Source organism: Acanthochromis polyacanthus, chromosome 9, assembly GCF_021347895.1.
Source record: "Acanthochromis polyacanthus isolate Apoly-LR-REF ecotype Palm Island chromosome 9, KAUST_Apoly_ChrSc, whole genome shotgun sequence".
Lineage (NCBI taxonomy): Eukaryota > Metazoa > Chordata > Actinopteri > Pomacentridae > Acanthochromis > Acanthochromis polyacanthus.
The window spans coordinates 30196482-30215158 of record NC_067121.1 but is presented as its reverse complement, the minus strand read 5'-3'; the positions used below and the strand labels follow the sequence as shown (position 1 = coordinate 30215158).

The window sequence follows — 18677 nt, the reverse complement described above, 5'->3', positions numbered from 1 at the left end:
CACTTTTTTGTCTGAACAAAAGAACTCAAATATTGTGGCACACCAGGCAAAAGCTACATCTTGACTGTTTTGGCAAATTGCTTTATCAGAGGAAGCTTTGTACTACCAACACACTGACATGATCAGATAGGTGATGAAAAAGCTAAACATTGTTTTTGTTTTCCCCATAATTAATACTTTTATTAGTTTTTTTAAAACTTGTTAGGACATAACGGACCTGTAAATTCAACTCTTAAATACCTATCACACTGTATTATGTAATGGAGACATAAAGGTGTAGAACATACTAAATATAAATCGCACATTTCACCAGAATGTGAGCCAAATTGTCAGTGCATTCACATTTTCACCAGTAAATTACACATTAAATGTTTTATGAAAATGTGATGTAACCGATCACCAAGGTGGGAAGTAATTAAGTACATTTAAACACAATTTTTACTTACTTTGCATTTCTATTTTATGATACTTTATGCTTCCATTCCACTGCATTTCAGAGGGAAACATTCCACTTTCTACTTTACTACATTTATCAGTCAGCTTTAGTTACTTTGAAGATGGAGGTTTTACACAAAGGATGATTGAACAAGCATTCACAAGAGAGCGCATTGATCAAGAGCAAACCAGTGGTTTTCGACCATTTTGACTTCTAACTCCTTACATTTCTGTGTCAGAAGTTGATTTCCTCAAACAGGGAATTTCCTTCTCAGCTTTTCTCATGGTTTGATTTTAAATGTTTTAAAGATCCACATCTCAGCAAAACTCAAAGCTAAGGAGAAAAAGTCTAAAACTTGACAGAATGTTGTATTTTTCGCATTAATCATCTGATGACACCTTAGATTTATTTGCTATGTAAATAACACTGGATTAAAAGTAGCTCCACCTGCAGCAGCTACAACAATGACACCCTGCTGACACACTGATGATTCAGCTTTTAAAAAATCTAATGATGTCATATATAATGTCAGTCAGAAGGACTCAAACAAATACTTTAACTTCAATACTTTGCCTACATTTTGATACTAATACTCATGTACTTAAACTAGCGGGCTATTTCATGTGCTTGTTTTTTAACTGATGTCTTGACATCTTCTTCTCTAGTAAAGGATCTGAGCAGTTCTTCCACTGCTGCTGACCATTTAAGACTGTTCTACAACAACCAGTGATCCTCCACTCACAGTCAAGTCTGTTCTGTGATTAGGTGCAATCATTTTTAAATGTAATGATGAAACGTGAGCTATAAAAGAGAATGAAATATTTCTTTGTGTAGTAAATGTTACTGAAAATAAATAATGCCAAAGAAAGGTTGTCAAGTGGCATTTTGCAAATGTAACCCTGGACAAAGCAAGCTGAGTGTCCCTCCTCCCAGTTTTTCTTAAGCAGCCTACTGATAAAAGAAGAAACGTCAGTGACATTGCTGCAGGACTGTGCCAGTCTGTGTCGATGACTCAGTACCAGTCTGCGAACGCACTGCTCCTCGGCTGCAAACTTCACAGACCAGTGTAAGAAACCAGCCGGTCACAAAGAGTCACTTGATCTGGTCAAGTTTGAACAGAATAACAAAGCCATAGATGTGTGTAAATGGAATATCTGTGTCGAAACACGAGCTTATGTACACAAAATAATTGCATTCCCGTGACAAAAATCCAGGCACTTGTAATCTGCAGTGAACTGTTGCATCATAATTACCTGAGCAGCATCAGTGAACAGTGTCAATGTGCATCAAGACAACAGCAGGTGGAGCTAAATAAAAGCAGTGCTGGGTTTGGGAAATGCTCGAGTTAACCAGGCTCGGCAGTGACACTCACTGTTCCAGGAAGATGATTACAGTAATTAGTATTTATGAGCAGCAGATCACTCAGCATCAGCCTCTAGCTCTTGAGTGAAACATGCTGGAATCCCCCCCTCACTCACTTTGAGATCAGATTTGTTTGAGCAGCAACATGACGCTGAGTACAGTCACGCGCAGTTTCATCCGACATCTGGTAAGTGCTGGCAGTGCTGCATTGATGTGGACGCCTGGGTTCTACGTGGGTGATCATGGTTTAGTCAAAAATCAGGGCTAAAAAGAAACCCACTTCGATGTATTTGTGCGTTGCTGCAGGTCATGAAGGAATACTTCTTTGAGTTTTTTGCTGCACTGTTGTAACAGATTTGGGCTGAAATGTAAGAAGTCTACTAATCTGCACTGACAATGCAAAAGCTTTCCTGAGCTGATCGTGTCTGTGCAGATTCCACTTGAAGAAATAATCCCAGCATGACAGGTATCACATGTACACCAAAGGAAAAAAAGCCTCAGGAGTTGTTTTTTTCATCGTTTTCCAACATCACATCATCATTCTTTATTGTCCTTACTGAATTAGATTATCATGTCTATCTATACCCAATAGGTCTTTACTGATACTGATTTAACCTTCCTGTTGTCTTCATTTATGGGTACCAAAAATAATGTTTCCTTGTGTGAAAAAAATCTGAAAATTCAGAAAAAAAAATTCCCCAAATTTCTGAAAATTTGCAAAATCTTCAGGAAAAAAAATTCCATTAATTCCTTAAAAATTTTATTTTAAAAAAATTGGCAAGAAAATTCTTGTAAATATATTTTTCTTAAATGTGTAAAAATCTTACCAAAAAAAATCCTAAAAATAGATTTTTTTGTGAATGTTCTTAAAGAAAACTTTTTTTTAACATTTCTTTTTTCCACCAAAAAATTTCCCAAAAATGTTAAAAATGTGGACATCTGAAGTTTCACTGTGAAAATATTTTTTCCCCCATATTTTCAACCTTAAAATGGGTCAGGATAACATGAAGGTTAATGATTATTTTCAAACCAAATCCTAAATTTCCTCCCCCCGCTGTGTGAGGAGCCTGTGTTTACCAAGTATACAGGAAATTAACTGCCATGGAAACAGGTTTGTTTGTTTGGGTTTGTTGTTGCTTTGTGGTGCTGGAAAAGAAAAAGACTGTTTATTTTTCCTTCTTCCACACTGAGATCTCATATACAGTATGTGATGTGCAGCTGAAGCAGTGTGTGATAGTACAAAGTGTATTCTTTACAAATCAGAGGAGGAGGTCCGTGCTGAATAATTTATGTCTTTCATTGCATGTTTAGTCTTCATTTTTTTAAGGGCTTTAGTGAAGGATAAAAACTCCTTATGAATCACATAAAATCTAGGATTTACCATTATTTATTTGCATTTGTGTGTATAAAATTTCCGAAGGATGAGGACATTGTTAATCAAGAAGTCGTAATTTTTGTTTTCTGATAGAAAACCATGAATAATATCTTTCAGAAGAAAGAGTTCAAGTAGAATACTGGTGTAAAGCCAGTCATATACAGCACCCTCATTAATTATTGGCTCCCCTGGTTAAGATGTATTCTTTAGCTTCTAATAAATTCAGTTTTTTTTCTAAATAATATAGAACCACAGTGAAAAAAAGAGGAAAATCCAACCTATAATTCAAGTGCATTTATTCAGCGGGGAAAAAAATCACACATTAAGAAATAATTCTTTTACATCAAATCATGTGTGCCACAATTATTAGCACCCCTGATGTTAACACTTTGTACAACCCCCTTTTTGCCAACAAAACAGCACCTAATCTTCTCCTATAATACATTTTTCTGCAATTCTCAGTGTGAGAGTATGCTTCTGCAATAAAAACTGAGTTTATTTTAAGGCTTTCAACACATCTTAACCAGGGGTGCCAATAATTATGGAGGGTGCTGTATATGTAATCACTTCAGATATTTTTTAAGGATTTCTTTGGAAGATTTTTACTCATTTTTGAAGAATATTTACAAGAATTTTCTTGCCAAATTTGGAGGATTTTTTAAAATAAAACTTTAAGGAATTATTGGATTTCTTCCTGAAGGTTTTGCAAATTTTTTTGAATTTTTTTTGCTGAATTTTTGTTTTATTTTCAATCCATCTTAACCAGGGGTGCCAATAATTATGGAGGGCACTGGAGATCAGCCCAAAGTGCTTCTGTGAACACACACTGAAAGAACAGATGGTCTGTAGTTTCTATGCCCCCACAAAATACACGATTATTCGTGTCAAATCCAAATGAAGTCATGGAGAGATTGACTGACTGACAGCTGTTTTCATTTACTAACTTTCCTCAATCTCTCCACATAAACTCATTTATCACACGACTGTCACACTCAACTCTGAATTTAAACATTTGTTCCTATTGCATAAACAGCACTTTTGATATACTACACTGTGTGCACTTTCCCTCTGGAGCCTGCAGACGAAGTCAATTATTAATATAATCAGTCTGCACAGGTTTATTCGCTGTGAGCACATCACCTCCACGTGGTGGTGTGATCTCGTATCACACGCCCCAGTGGCCACTTTTGTTTCTTTCTGTTCCCTCTTCTTCTGCTCTCCTCCCTCCTCTCAGAGTACAGGGAGAACAGTGGCAGCACCCAGCAGCCCAGGACCGGTTGAAACCTGTATGGATTGCAACTGAGGAGACACTTCCTCCTCCCAGTGCATCACCAACCAGATCCAGAAAAAGCTGGAAATCATGTACTGAGCTCAGCACTCGCACAGACCGGCAGACGGGGCAGATGGTTAACTACAAGGACAGAAAGGAACCCAAATTAGTCAGCTTTCTGATATTTCTGCCAAATCTGAAAGACAGAGGAGGTAGCTGGTGCTGCGTTCAGGTCACGTTGGAAAGACTGGCAGATTAGTTAGAATAGTTTTTTAGTTGGTGGTGAACAGCATTTATTTATGTTTTTGGGGTCTGTCATACATATAGGCTGTAATATGTGCCACTGGAAACTGATTATGAATCTTAGAATTAGAATTGGAATGGTCGAACTTGATTCATGGTGCCAAAAACTGAACTTGAATCACATAGATTGAACTTTTTTAAAAATTGAAATCCATTTTCAGCTTCTAGTGGCCCATACATATATCTCATTTGTTCCAGTTACTACACTTATAAATAAAGAGTAAAGTAAAAGTAAGTGTTAGTTCTCTTCTGTCCTTACAGATGTCTGATTTATTCTGTAATAACTGTGTTTCTGTGCAGTCATGTTTTGATGCAACATATTCACAAACTGCCGTCCTTCACTAGAGACTGTATCCTCCTGAGAACTGAGTTAAAAAAGTATCTTTCAAAGTAGCTTTTTGGGGGATTTCCTGCCTTTTTGGAGCAAAAACATCTCACAATATAAAGATATTGTTATTTTAATTTTTTTGGTTTCTGACACTTTGGGATAATGAAACATGATCCAGGATTAGGGTTAAGAAAATAAATTAAACTGAACATGCACGTAAATTAAACTTTTAACAGTCAGGAGGCCTGCGTTTTGTCTCAGCATGAAAACAAAATTCCCTTCATCCCACCCAATCACAAGATATGATTGGAAATGCCGGGATGTCGTCTACGGAACACACAGAGCGGGATTTGTTGGATTGTCGTGCACATTCTTATAGGGTCATAACTTTAGTACTAAATTAGTCAGGAAATCTCCATAGTTAGTAATGACATAATTCAGTCTGGCTGCTTAGTGGCTTGGTGGTTAACACTTTAGCCTTGCAGCTAGAATATAACCGGGCCTTCCTGGGATCTTTCTGCATGGAGTTTGTATGTTCTCCCTGTGCATGTGTGGGTTTTCTTTAGGTACTCTGGCTTCCTCCCACAGTCTAAAAACATGCTGAGGTTAATTGGTTATTCTAAATTGTCCGTAGGTGTGAATGTGAGTGTGATTGTTTGTCTGTATATGTAGCCCTGTGATAGACTTGCATTCAAATGTGCAATAAATATTTTATACATTTAAAAAATATCTATACAGAATCATTTACAAGAATGCATACAATATATCAATATTTTCTACTCATGGAAGGAAGCAAGTGAATCTGCGAAATACTGGTATAATTCTGTGCAACACTACCATTTTCATACATATATATATATATATATATATATATATGTATGTATATTATAGATAGATACATACATAGATACTTAGATCAATAAAATCCTATAAAATGTTGTTAATTTTCACATTTAGTAGAATATCTGATTTTCTAAGTGTGGAAAAATGTATACAACAGCAATACTAATTAAATACATTTTTTTTGTTTGTTTTGTTTTTTTCTAAACATGTGCTGCTGTGAAACAGCAAATCTGACTTTCTTAATAATGTTGTTTGTTTTACGAAAGTTTTATTGTCACGATACACAGTGTACAATGAAATTCTGTATGACTTTCTTAATTTTAAAAATACAAGAAAAATAAGTTAAGAACACAAAATAAGAATAAAAAAATAACTAAATAGTGGAGAAATCTTTACAAAAAATGTACAAAAAATGTGCAAGTGGTAGCATATAGGAAAAAGAACAGATCATTGCAAAAGTGATATGCTGACAGGTAGAGTAAACAGACAATACAAAGCTGTTTCCTCATTGTGCTTGAGGGTATTAACTATAGTCAAGTAAAGTATATTTTAAATATACTTTTGTGGGATCTCAGTGCTCAATATTTAAATTACTTTGGTAAATTCACGCCATAAAAACACTGTAGGATCTTCATCTCACTATTTTACACTTGCTTGATTAATATTTAAAGGAACTCATGCAAATAATCGTGACTTTAAATGTTTAATTGAGGTAATGTGTTGAGAAAGTAGCGTATTTATCCTCTGACGTGGTCTCTGATAGTGGTCGAGTCAAGCCGCTGACCGTGTGCTGTGCTTTTTCCCCACAGTCCGTGAAGGCAGCAGCAGATAAAGTGCAGGCGGTGTCTTCGGGAAGTTGCTCTGATGCCATCCTCCAATGAGCGGCGCCCATAACACCCACAGCAGCGGTCCGTCCGGGCGGCTCCATGTTGGATCTGTCTCCTGCTAGAAATACGTTGTAGCTGGAGGTCTACCTGCGCTCGGTGCTCCTCGACACGGCCGAGCTGCCGACCGCTGCTCCCCGGGCTCAGGTATGAAGGCTCCTCGCCGAGCAGCCGCACCGACTCCGACAAATGTCCACCGGAGCTTTTGTTCCAGCGACCGGCGTCTCTCCGGCGGCTTTTAACGGGGCGCAGAAATTAGGTTAAAGACGCACCTGAAGAGCGCAGCGAAAAGTGGCATGCGGGGCGAAGAAGGGATAATTGGATTGAGATAACGCCACACAGGGAGTGAGTATATTCTGTTTTGTTGTGTTTTAAAATAAAAACTTTAATAGTAATAAAAAAAATCCCCATGAAGCGGGAGTAATTAAGCAAATAACTTGGCAGATATTGTTCCACCCGCGTGGCGAAGGAGATAATGGTGTCCAGATAAGAGATTTGTTAGCTGAATGTTTGAGTCTCAACAAGTCACCTGATCCGGACATCTGCACATATTACTGCGCCAAAAGTCCTGCGTGAGCACAAAAAAAATAAAAGGGTCAGAGTAGAAATGTCTGGTTCCCTTATTGTGGCTCAAAAGTCATTGGGAAATATGAGGATCTCTGCTCTGAGACTTTAACCCTCCTGTTGTCTTCATTTATGGGCTCCAAAAAATTATAGTTTTCTTGTCTTAAAATAATCAAAAAATTCAGCAATAAAATTAAAAAAAATTGCAAAACCTTCAGGAAGAAAATCCAATAATTCCTTAAAAGTTTTATTTTTTAAAAAATCCTCCAAATATGGCAAGAAAATTCTTGTAAATATTTTCAAAAAATGAGTAAAAATCTTCCAAAGAAATCCTAAAAACAATATCTAAAATGATTACATATACAGCACCCTCCATAATTATTGGCACCCCTGGTTAAGATGTGTTGAAAGCCTTAAAATAAATAAAAATTTTATTGCAGAAGCATACTCTCACACTGAAAATTGTAGAAAACTGTATTATAGGAGAAGATTAGGTGCTGTTTTGTTGGCAAAAGTTGGTTGTACAAAGTGTTAACATCAGGGGTGCTAATAATTGTGGCACACGTGATTTGACGTAAAAGAATTATTTCTTAATGTGTGATTTTTTTTTTTATTTTTTTCCCCCCCCCACTGAATAAATGCACTTGAATTAAAGGTTGGATTTTTCCTTTTTTTTTGTGGTCCTATATTATTTAGAAAAAAACTGAATCTATTAGAAGCTAAAGAACACATCTTAACCAGGGGTGCCAATAATTAATGAGGGCGCTGTATATCAGTAAAACTTGTAATATTTTCTTTAAGAATATTCACAAAACAATCAACTAAAATCCAGCAAATTTCGCTGCATCTTGGTTGATTTTTTTTTGTGTGAATGTTCTTAAAGAAACATTTTTAACATTTCTTTTTTTCCACCAAAAAATGTTCAAAGATTTCCCATTTCAAACTTTAAAACGGGTCAGTTTCGACCCGCAGAATGACTCAAGGGTTAAATGAGATTAGGACTCTTGGAGCCATGTTTGAACTTATAATTTATCTTAATGAACTTAGACTTGTCATGCAGGGCTGCTCTCACGTGTTCTGGTTTATATATTGTGCGTCTGAAGCCTGATCCTGGGCAGGTTTCACCGGGGAGGAGGGACTCTTCACCGGCCTGCCCTGCTATCAGGGCCCCTCCCTTATCCTGGGGACCCCCCACATGCAAAGCAGGGTTTTTTCTTTTTCTTTTTTTCTCAAAGCCTGTTTGGATGTGTTTCTTCTGCCATATGTGAGCAGACTAGGGGGAGGAATGGTAATTATAAAGCCCCTGTAGAGCCACAGTTGACTTTGTCACCACCTGCACTGCTGACAATATCTGGTTAACGTGGCAATAAGTACATTTTACCTTCACAGAAAGATCTTTATAAATATATAAAAATAATTAGTCATAGCTTGTGTTCTTCTTGTGAGCTTTACTGAAAGTTTCTTAAATGGACATTGTTTGCACGGCGTACTCAGCCCATGGAGTATTTAACCCTCGTGTCGCCCTGCGTGTCAAAATTGACCTGTTTTAATATTTGAAAATGTGGGGGAAAAAAAAAAAAATTCACAGTGAATCTTCTGATGTCCACATTTTCAGCATTTTTGGGAAATATTTGAACATTTTTTGGTGGAGAAAAAAGAAATGTTAATAATGTTTAACAACATTCACGAAAAAATTAACCAAAATTCAGCGAATTTCACTGGATTTTTTTTTTTGTGAATGCTTTTACAGAAAATATTAAAAGTTTTACTGAATATATATGTGTGTGTGTATATGTATATGTATATATATATATATATATATATATATATGGAATCACTTTATATATTTTTAGGATTTTTGGAAGATTTTTACTCATTTTTAAAGAAATATTTACAAGAATTTTCTTGCCAAATTTGGGGGATTTTTTTAAATAAAACTTTTAGAGGAAACTTTTAAGGAATTTTCTTCGTGAAGGTTTTACAAATTTTCAGAAATTTAGGGAATTTTTGGATTTCTTTCTGACAAGGAAACAATGTTTTTTGGTGCCCGTAAATGAAGACAACAGGAGGGTTAGAACTGTCTCTTGTGCCTCGAGGCTTTTGTGTCACTTCAATTCGGCATGGTGCACTTCAGAAATTAAATGTTTTACTTGTGGTCGGTTCTAACTTTTAACTTTTCAGTACTGGAAGATATCATGAGTGAAACAAGCCGTCAGCACCACGGCTGAGCTTTTTCACCTTGAAGCTTTACTGCACCGATGACGGTCTCAAAACAACAAAAACCTGATTTAGACCTCTGAGGTTTAATGTGTAACAAACATAAGGAACCAATCCTGCCAGCTTGCAGGGTGGAGCTCCCTCTATCTTTATTCTTCTTCAGAGTTGTTTCCAGCTCCTAACTCCAATATTACAACTTACCGCCATGTAGAGCAGTTTTACAGCACTTAGGTGGAGTTATAGGTGAGCTGGTGTGCTTGAGCTGCAGTCAGTGGTGGAGGGACGGATGGAAAGTGATGAAAGGACTTCATAGATCTGAACACTGTAGAGCAGGGGTATCAAACATGCGGCCCACGGGCCAAAACCAGCCTGCCAGAGGGTCTAATCTGGCCCATGGGACGACTTTATATAGTGAAGAAATTATAGAGAAGACATTATCTGCAAACTGTAAAACTATAAATTTAAAGTAATTTCTAGACCTCAGCAAGTAAAATACTAGATTGTTCGTTGTTCTTTTCTCATTTTGTGTCTCATTTTTGTAATAGTTTGTCTTGTTTTTGTTGTTTTTTTTCTCTGACTTTTGTCATTTGTCTCATGTTTTTGTCATTTTGTTTCTCAATTTTGTGTTTCCTTTTTGTCTTGCTTGTTTTTTGTCATATTTTTCCTATTTTGTGTTTTGCTTTATTTGTTGTTTTTTGTGTCGTTTGCGTCATTCTGTCTTCATCTCATTTGTGTTGTTTGTCTGGTTTTTGTTTTATGTCTTGTTTTTGCAGTATTTTGTCTTATCTTTGTTGTTTTGTGTTTTTATTTGTCTGACTTTGGTCATTTTGTCTCATTTTTGTAATATTTTGTAAGTTGTAATGTGTAAATGATAAACGGAGGCATATTGTTCAATTCAATTCAATTCAATTTTATTTATATAGCGTCAATTGCAGTCAAATCGTCTCAAGACGCTTTACAGAACCCATATGCCTGACCCCCAGAGCAAGCCCAAAGGCGACAGTGGCAAGGAAAAACACCCTTTTAACAGGGAAGAAACCTCGAGCAGAACCCGGCTCTAAATAGGGGGGACCCATCTGCCTGCTGGCCGGGCGGGTTGAGAAGGACAGAAGAGGGCAAGGGGGAGGGATGGGAGAAGAGGGAGGGGTGGGAAAGCAAGGAAAACACAACACACATTTGGATACATGCATGACAGGATATGTGGCACAGACAAAGTATAAGCTAACATTGAAAACTGACTCATAGTTTACTCTTATGATGTACGGCTCTGACATTAAACATACTCCTTATATAGCTAGCAGTAAAATTCAAACAGTATGTAAGTCAGCATAACAGTATAGTGAAGGCAATGCAGAGTTGACTGGTGGAAAAAGGGAATTGGAAGCAGAGGGCTGGAGGAAGGTCAGTAGCAGCATCCCACAGTGGACATGGTGGAGACTGGACCAGCTGGTGGAACATCGACCGCAGATCTGAAGCATCCAGCTCTGGGACCAGGGACACTCGGAGAAATAGCACAGGGGGAAACAGAGTGAATGTACTGCAATAACGGTATACATATTAAATGTAAAGGTAGATAGAGAAGGGCTCAGTGCGTCAAGAAAAGTCCCCCAGCAGCCTATAGGCCTATAGCAGCATGACTAGGGGCAGAACGAAGGGACGTCCAAGAGGGGGTCAGCTGTACAAGAGGGGGTCAGCTGTATTGTTGAAATTGAATTTATTTTTCTTAAGAAATTCCAAGTTGTTCATAATGTTTTGTTTCTTAAATGTGAACATCGTTGCACTAAACAAAGGAAACATTGGAGTTGTTGTTATTTATAGGTTATTATGCTATAATTTTACTGGTCCGGCCCAGCTGAGATCAGACTGGGCTGAATGTGGCCCCTGAACTAAAATGATTTTGACACCTCTGTTCTAGAAGCAATATAAAGTTACATCAAAGTCATTTCAAGGAAGAAAAGGAGTTTTTTTATGGGGGAAAAATTTTCAATATGTTATTTGATACACAAAGATGAGTTTTTAATGGACTTTTATTAAAAATATCACAGCTTGCCAGCCTTTAAAATGAACATAACTATATTTTATTAAAAGAAATGGCCTTGTCCTGTGGTGTGAGCTGCTATTAATCATAAAAAAAAATAATGAAAGGAACCATAAACACAGTGAGGATGTGGTTACAGTTTACTACACTGAGAATAGACTCCCAGGCTCGAGGAGTTAAAAGTCCATTGAGCTCTGCCTTCCATCCCTAACTAATCAAATTTCACATGCACTCAGACTGTTGAATACAGGCCTTGTTTGCTGCAGACAGTGACGTTAAAAATGTGAATTCATGGAATATGATGGTACTATGAGAAAACACTGATGTGACAAAGTGTGTTGTTTGTAAGACTTTCAAGTCTCAGTAAAGAAGGACTGATAAAAACAAAACCAGAAGTTTTGATGTCGTGTAACCAGCAGAAGCACCTTAAACTGGGACATGCTGGTCTAAATGTGAAGACTGTAGCCTCATGCTGGATTTTTGAGGCCAGCATTAACAAACTGTATTTTAAAAATAATAGAGTGCTCTCTGGTGGACAAACTGTGCAACAGAGAAGCTTTGTTTACATCAGCCATAAAAACACTTTTGGCAAATCAGTACTTTTTACAACATGAGTTAAATGTAATAATTTTTGTTTGGAGTCAGTTTAGCTCTGGCACTGACTTTAATTCTTCAGTCGTTGAAAGCTAAGTTACACAGTCAGCCAATAGCAAAGTTGCATTTTGAATTAGCTGATTTCTAAAGGAAATTACTATGGAGTCCAAAATGAGGGAAAACGACATGTAACCAGACCTTCTGACGCGGTCGTTCATGTTGGTGGTGTTCAAACTGCATGCACCTGCATATTATTTGCTTGTTTGGTATGAAAACATGTTGGGGTCATAAGTATTGTAGCTGTGTATCTGAATGTGTGAAAACATTTAGTATGAATGCAGTCAAATGTGTGAAAGTGTCAGCCTTCTTTTGATTGGGACATTTTAATGTGTTAATGCAAAAGGATTTTACACATTCAAGTAATGCAACCACACAGATACAAAACCTAAGAGTCTTAATTGTTTTCTATGGTTTCATGGTGATAGATCTCGATAGCGAAATTTTTTTTTTTTTTATTGATTTACCCCTCCTGTTGTCTTCACTTATGGGCACCCAAAAGAAAATATTGCTTTTGTCTGGAAAAAAAAATTCAAATATTCAGCCAAAAAAATCCCCAAATTTCTGAAAATTTGCAAAACCTTCAGGAAGAAAATTCCAGTAATTCATTAAAAGTTTTATTTAAAAAAATTCCCCAAATTTGACAAGAAAATTCTTATAAATATTTTCAAAAAACGAGTAAAAAATTTTTCCAAAAAAATCCGAAAAATATCAAAAGTGATTACATATATATCAGTAAAACTTCTAATAATTTCTTAAAGAATATTCACAAATCCAGCAAATTTTCACACAGCGAAATTCGCTGGATTTTGTTTGGTTTTTCTTTTTTGGGAACGTTCTCAAATATTTTTAACATTTCTTTTCCACCAAAAAATGTTCAAAGATTTCCCAAAAATGTTGAAAATGTGGACATCGGATGTTTCACTGTGAAAATATATATTTTTTCCACTGTTCAAACATTAAAACGAGTCAATATTGACCCGCAGGACAACACAAGGGTTGATTAAAAAAACTGTGAGAAAGATATCGCACAGATACTCAGCCATTTTTCTTTCTTGTTTTTACACTACTGTTACTACACAGATCATGTACGGCTGCCACCCACAAACCTAAAGTGAGTTTCTGCACATTAAGTTGTGACAAAATTATTACCACATCCATACGTTAGAATGTTCGCTTTGAATCATATATTTATAAAAGAGATTTTATTATGGCACGTGTGGGCTGAACTGACAGGAAAGAGTCAAATATGTCTCCTCTTCTTAGAAATGCGTCATTTCTGCCTTCCTGTCTGGTGAGCAGTGGAGAGAGGATGTTTGCCGCTTCAGTGCAGAGTCAAAAATTCTAAATGTATCACTGAGGTATTTATTCACAGCGCGCGCCCCGTCGTTTGAAGATAAAACAAAAACATATTTCTTCCAAATGTGTTTGTTTCAGTCTAAATCAAATAAATGATGATGCAAGCAGCAATCCAGACAATACTTCAAGTGCCACATCCACTAAACAGGAAAGCCATTTTCAGTGCTTCATTAAATGAAACACATGTGCCTTGGTGAGTCAGAACAGTTGGTGGACTTACGGCTACATCAAAGAACCCTGCACCGTTCCAGAAACAACATGCCGTAATGCGTCCGGATTTAGCACAATCTTGGCTCGATGCTTTAACGCCATTATAGCATTACTGGGTAAAACTAGGCTGAAACGTAAGGGGGAAGTGAGAATGCAGTGTAGCACGCCATGATCAAGCGTGGAGTACACTCACGCACAGCTGTGACTTCAGAGTTACACATTCACAACTTGTGTAGATGAAAGTTAAATGTGCTGCTCTGGTAGTTTTAGCAGAAAGGACGACACGGCTCTCCACTTTTGGCAACTTGCGGATTTGACCCAGAAATGTTTAACCTCTTGGGCTAAGTTTAGTCTGAAAACTCATGTTTAGTGTTACTTTTAAAATGCCTTTTTTGGTTTCCTGCAAGATTACTCACAATGACAAAGAGGCAAAGCATTGAAGCTGTTTATATTCAGGCCACAACAGATGAAAGTCATGTAACAAAGTGCACAAATTGTTGGCGATTTTCTTCATCTGTTATATAGAATGCCATAAAAGGAAGGAAATTTCCATCACAGGTTAGAAGGTGATGTCTTCAAATGCCATCTTTTGTCAAACCAACTATTGAAAACTCAAAAAATAATGACTTCATAATGATAAACGGGCAACAAATACTCGTATTTGGAGTTTATGTATGTAAACAGGAAATCAAGAGAGATCTGACCAACAGGCCATGACATTCTAAACCATTTTTAATAAAAATTGATTAACTGCTAATCAAAATTAATCAATTAACTGAATGATTCAACTTGATTTTCAGATGTAAAAAGTGAAAGCTACATAATCTGAATGAAAATAACTGTCTGTCCTGCATTTCTTGCAGTGATGTTCACACTTACTGAAGTTGCTTCCTTGAACGACATCCAGCCGACGTACCGCATCCTAAAGCCATGGTGGGACGTCTTCATGGACTACCTGGGCCTGGTCATGCTCATGCTGGCCATATTTGCAATGACCATGCAGATCACCAAGGACCAGGTGGCCTGTCTGCCATGTCTGGAGGATCCAGAGGAGGCCTCAGGAGTGAAGCCTCACTCGTTCCCCCCGCAGAACGCACAGGAAGCAGCCTCGTCCGCCGCCACTGGAGTCCCTATGGTCGCCACTGTGCCGCTGGTCACTAAAGATCTACCAGATGACGTCGTCCGTGAGATCCACGTAACGCACCAACACACTGCAGTGGCATCCGAGAAATATGCCAACCAGCCTCAACCGACAGGAGTCAGAACCAACCTGGACTATCAGCAGTATATCTTTATTAACCAAATATGTTACCATGTTGCCTTGCCCTGGTATTCCAAGTACTTTCCATACCTCACCCTCATCCACACACTTATTCTCATGGTCAGTAGCAATTTCTGGTTCAAATACCCCAAAACCAGCTCAAAGATCGAGCACTTTGTTTCCATCCTGGGGAGGTGTTTTGAGTCTCCGTGGACTACGAAGGCTCTGTCTGAAACAGCTTGCGAGGACTCTGAGGAGAACAAACAGAGGCTAACCGGCACCTCCTCGGCACCGAAGCAGGTGTCTTTAGAGGGGAAGGAGGACGGCGCTAACGCCAGCCCATCCGCACCGATGCTCGGGGTGAAATTTTCTGCAGATAAGCCCATTGCAGAAGTACCAAGTAGTATGACAATCCTGGATAAAAAAGATGGGGAGCAGGCCAAAGCTCTGTTTGAGAAAGTGAGGAAATTCCGAGCTCATGTGGAGGACAGTGATTTTATCTACAAGCTTTATGTAGCGCAGACTGTTGTCAAAACAGTCAAGTTCATTTTGATTTTGTGTTACACTTCCACCTTTTTGGCCAAGATAAATTTTAAGCATGATTGTGAACCTGAAATAAAACAGCTAACGGGATACAAAAAGTTTTTCTGTACGCACAACATGGCTTTCATGCTAAACAAGCTGCTCATCAGCTACATGGCTTTGATTCTGATCTACGGGATGACGTGCCTGTACTCTCTGTTCTGGGTGTTCAGACGACCCCTGAAAGAGTATTCGTTCGAGAAGGTCAGGGAAGAGAGCAGCTTCAGTGACATTCCTGATGTCAAAAATGACTTTGCATTCCTTTTACACATGGTTGACCAGTATGACCAACTCTACTCCAAGCGCTTTGGTGTTTTCCTGTCCGAGGTCAGTGAAAACAAGCTGAGGGAGATCAGCCTCAATCACGAGTGGACCTTTGAGAAACTGAGGCAGCTTGTGACCCGTAATGCACAGGACCAGCAGGAGCTGCACCTCTTCATGCTCTCTGGTCTCCCGAACGCAGTGTTTGACCTCACAGATTTGGAAGTGCTGAAGCTGGAGCTGATTCCTGAGGTGAGGTTCTCGGCAAAGGTCTCTCAGATGACCAGCCTTCAGGAGCTTCATCTCTGCCACTGTCCGGCCAAAGTGGAGCAGACGGGTTTTGCTTTCCTGCGGGACCATCTCCGCTGCCTGCATGTAAAGTTCACCGACGTCGCCGAGATCCCGGCTTGGGTGTATTTGCTGAGGAGTCTGAGGGAGCTCAACCTAATCGGCAACTTGAGCTCAGAAAACAACAAAATGATCTGTCTGGAGTCCATGCGAGATTTGAGGCATTTAAAAACATTATGCTTAAAGAGCAACCTCACTAAAATGCCAACGAACATTACAGAGCTTTCGCCGCATCTGATTCGGTTAGTGGTGCACAATGACGGTACGAAACTGTTGGTACTGAACAGTCTGAAAAAAATGGCAAACCTGATTGAACTGGAGCTGCACACGTGTGAGCTGGAGAGAATTCCCCACGCTATTTTCAGCTTGACCAACTTACAGGAACTTGACCTGAAATCCAACAACATCCGAACCATCGAGGAGATCATCAGTTTCCAGCACCTCAAGAGGCTGACGTGCCTCAAACTGTGGCACAACAAAATCATCACCATCCCCTCCTCCATCGGCCAGGTCAAGTCTCTGGAGGCTCTCCACCTCTCTCACAACAAACTGGAGTCTCTGCCTCCGGCCTTGTTCACTCTCCCTAAACTGCGACACTTGGATGTGGGCCATAACTCCATCACGGTGCTTCCTCCAGATGTAGGCCTCCTCCACAACCTGCAGCACTTAGCCATCAACTCCAACAAGCTGGAGGTGCTGCCCAAGCCTCTGTTCAGATGCAACAAGCTGAAGGGGCTGTGTCTGGGCCACAACGCGCTCACCACGCTGCCAGAGTCCGTGGGTCAACTGGTACAGCTCACTCAGCTGGAGCTGAGGGGAAACTGTCTGGACAGACTGCCCGCCCAGCTGGGAAACTGCCGTCTGCTGCGCAAAAGCGGCCTCATAGTGGAGGACCACCTTTTCGACACGCTGCCCGGGGAAGTTAAAGAGAGCATCAGCCGAGACACCACCTTTACGAACGGCTTATAGCACAACAGCCACGATCCAGAGCGGCTGGCAGTAACAGATTCAAGAGACTTTTTACTATTATCCATAAAAATGAATGCATTTTTCTTAATTATTTTAATGGGGTGTCTTAGTTGCTTATATTTTAATGCGACTTAGAAAAGATGCAGATTGCTTTTGTTGTTGCTAATTATGTATCTAATTCAGCTTTTCTTTCCGTAGCTTTTAGAAATCCAGCTTCTTTATATAATGCCCAATAGACCAAAACTGTTTGCTCCAGTGACACCGTATGTAGATTTGTCATTATCGTTTTAGGTACTCAGGTATACTTGAAACCACGGGGAACAATCTTTTTGCCTTAACTGCTGCTATTTTATTTTTTTACAGTGAGGGCTTTCACAAACTAAAAAAGCCAAAAATGAATAATTCATGTCGTCACTTTTTCATCCAGACACCATCCGCACAATAACTTTGACGTGTTATAGACGCAAACACAATGCAACAGTCCTTTTCTCGGTAGTTTGTAGCTTTTGGCCAACTCATAATCGATGTATATTTTCCTCTTAATCTTGTCTTGTAGCTACCAGAATTAATTCAGAGTTGTAAACCTCAGGTGGAGACTAAGCACCATAAATGAACCTTTACCTTACTGTTGTAGAGATTGTATTCCAAGGCCTGTAGTAATTCATTTGCACACTGAAAACCTGATGATGTAAACATTGGTGAATGTTCTTTTGTGACAACTTGTTCCGAGCTGATAAAAGGGAAATCTTCTGACCGGCTTTTTGAATCACGTTTTAAAGTTTTGCGATTGAAGCTGGCCACTAGCTGGACTGATTGTCCTCCATGTCACAATCATGTAATAACAACGTCTGCCTTCGTTCTTCTCAGTGTACTTCTGTGTAGGCCTGTATCTAAGTGTTCTTCAGAGCCGCTGTACCACCGTGGTGATCCTATGCTCAAAGTTCACAACTTTATGGTACAATAAAACAAGATTTTAGATGAATGTCTAATTGTTGCTTGTCTGTCTTGTGTGAACTCCAGTTAAGACTGTATTGCAGCAAGAATGCTAAACATGAAATGACATGTTTTTCCCATTTCTATATAAATTTAAATGAATTTCTAGAAAAAAACACAGTGAAGCCATTTTGGAGAACCTTTATACATTTAAACCATTCTTAATTCTGTCAAATCTTTACTTGACCTCATGATGTTTTTCACTTAAGGTAAAGATTTGACAGAATTCTTGCTGATATTGTACGCCGAAAAGATACCACACCCATCCCCTGAGGCTTTAATTAGAGGTATTTTATGAGCAATAACCATCGTACCAGAATAGAATTTTAATTAAGCAACCTCGTCGAGACCATAAACTGTTTATTTTCATGCATGAAAAGAGCAATACTGACTGTGACCTTTGTGGTTTCGATTGGATGATTG

General features: G+C 38.7%; 1 protein-coding gene across 2 annotated transcripts; it reads left to right on the top strand.

The window, feature by feature from the left end:
• Window positions 1–1777: 1777 nt before the first annotated feature.
• lrrc8da (leucine rich repeat containing 8 VRAC subunit Da) lies at window positions 1778–18243 on the top strand. Of its 2 annotated transcripts, XM_051953486.1 has the most exons (3): window positions 1778–1985; window positions 6727–7146; window positions 14704–18243. In XM_051953486.1, coding segments are annotated over exons 2-3 (2559 nt in total). In that variant the 5' UTR covers window positions 1778–1985; window positions 6727–7145; the 3' UTR covers window positions 17262–18243. The 2 variants fall into 2 exon arrangements, with proteins under 2 accessions (XP_051809446.1, XP_022070003.2); XM_022214311.2 differs by lacking the exon at window positions 1778–1985 and having other exon boundaries at window positions 6239–7146.
• Window positions 18244–18677: the final 434 nt, after the last annotated feature.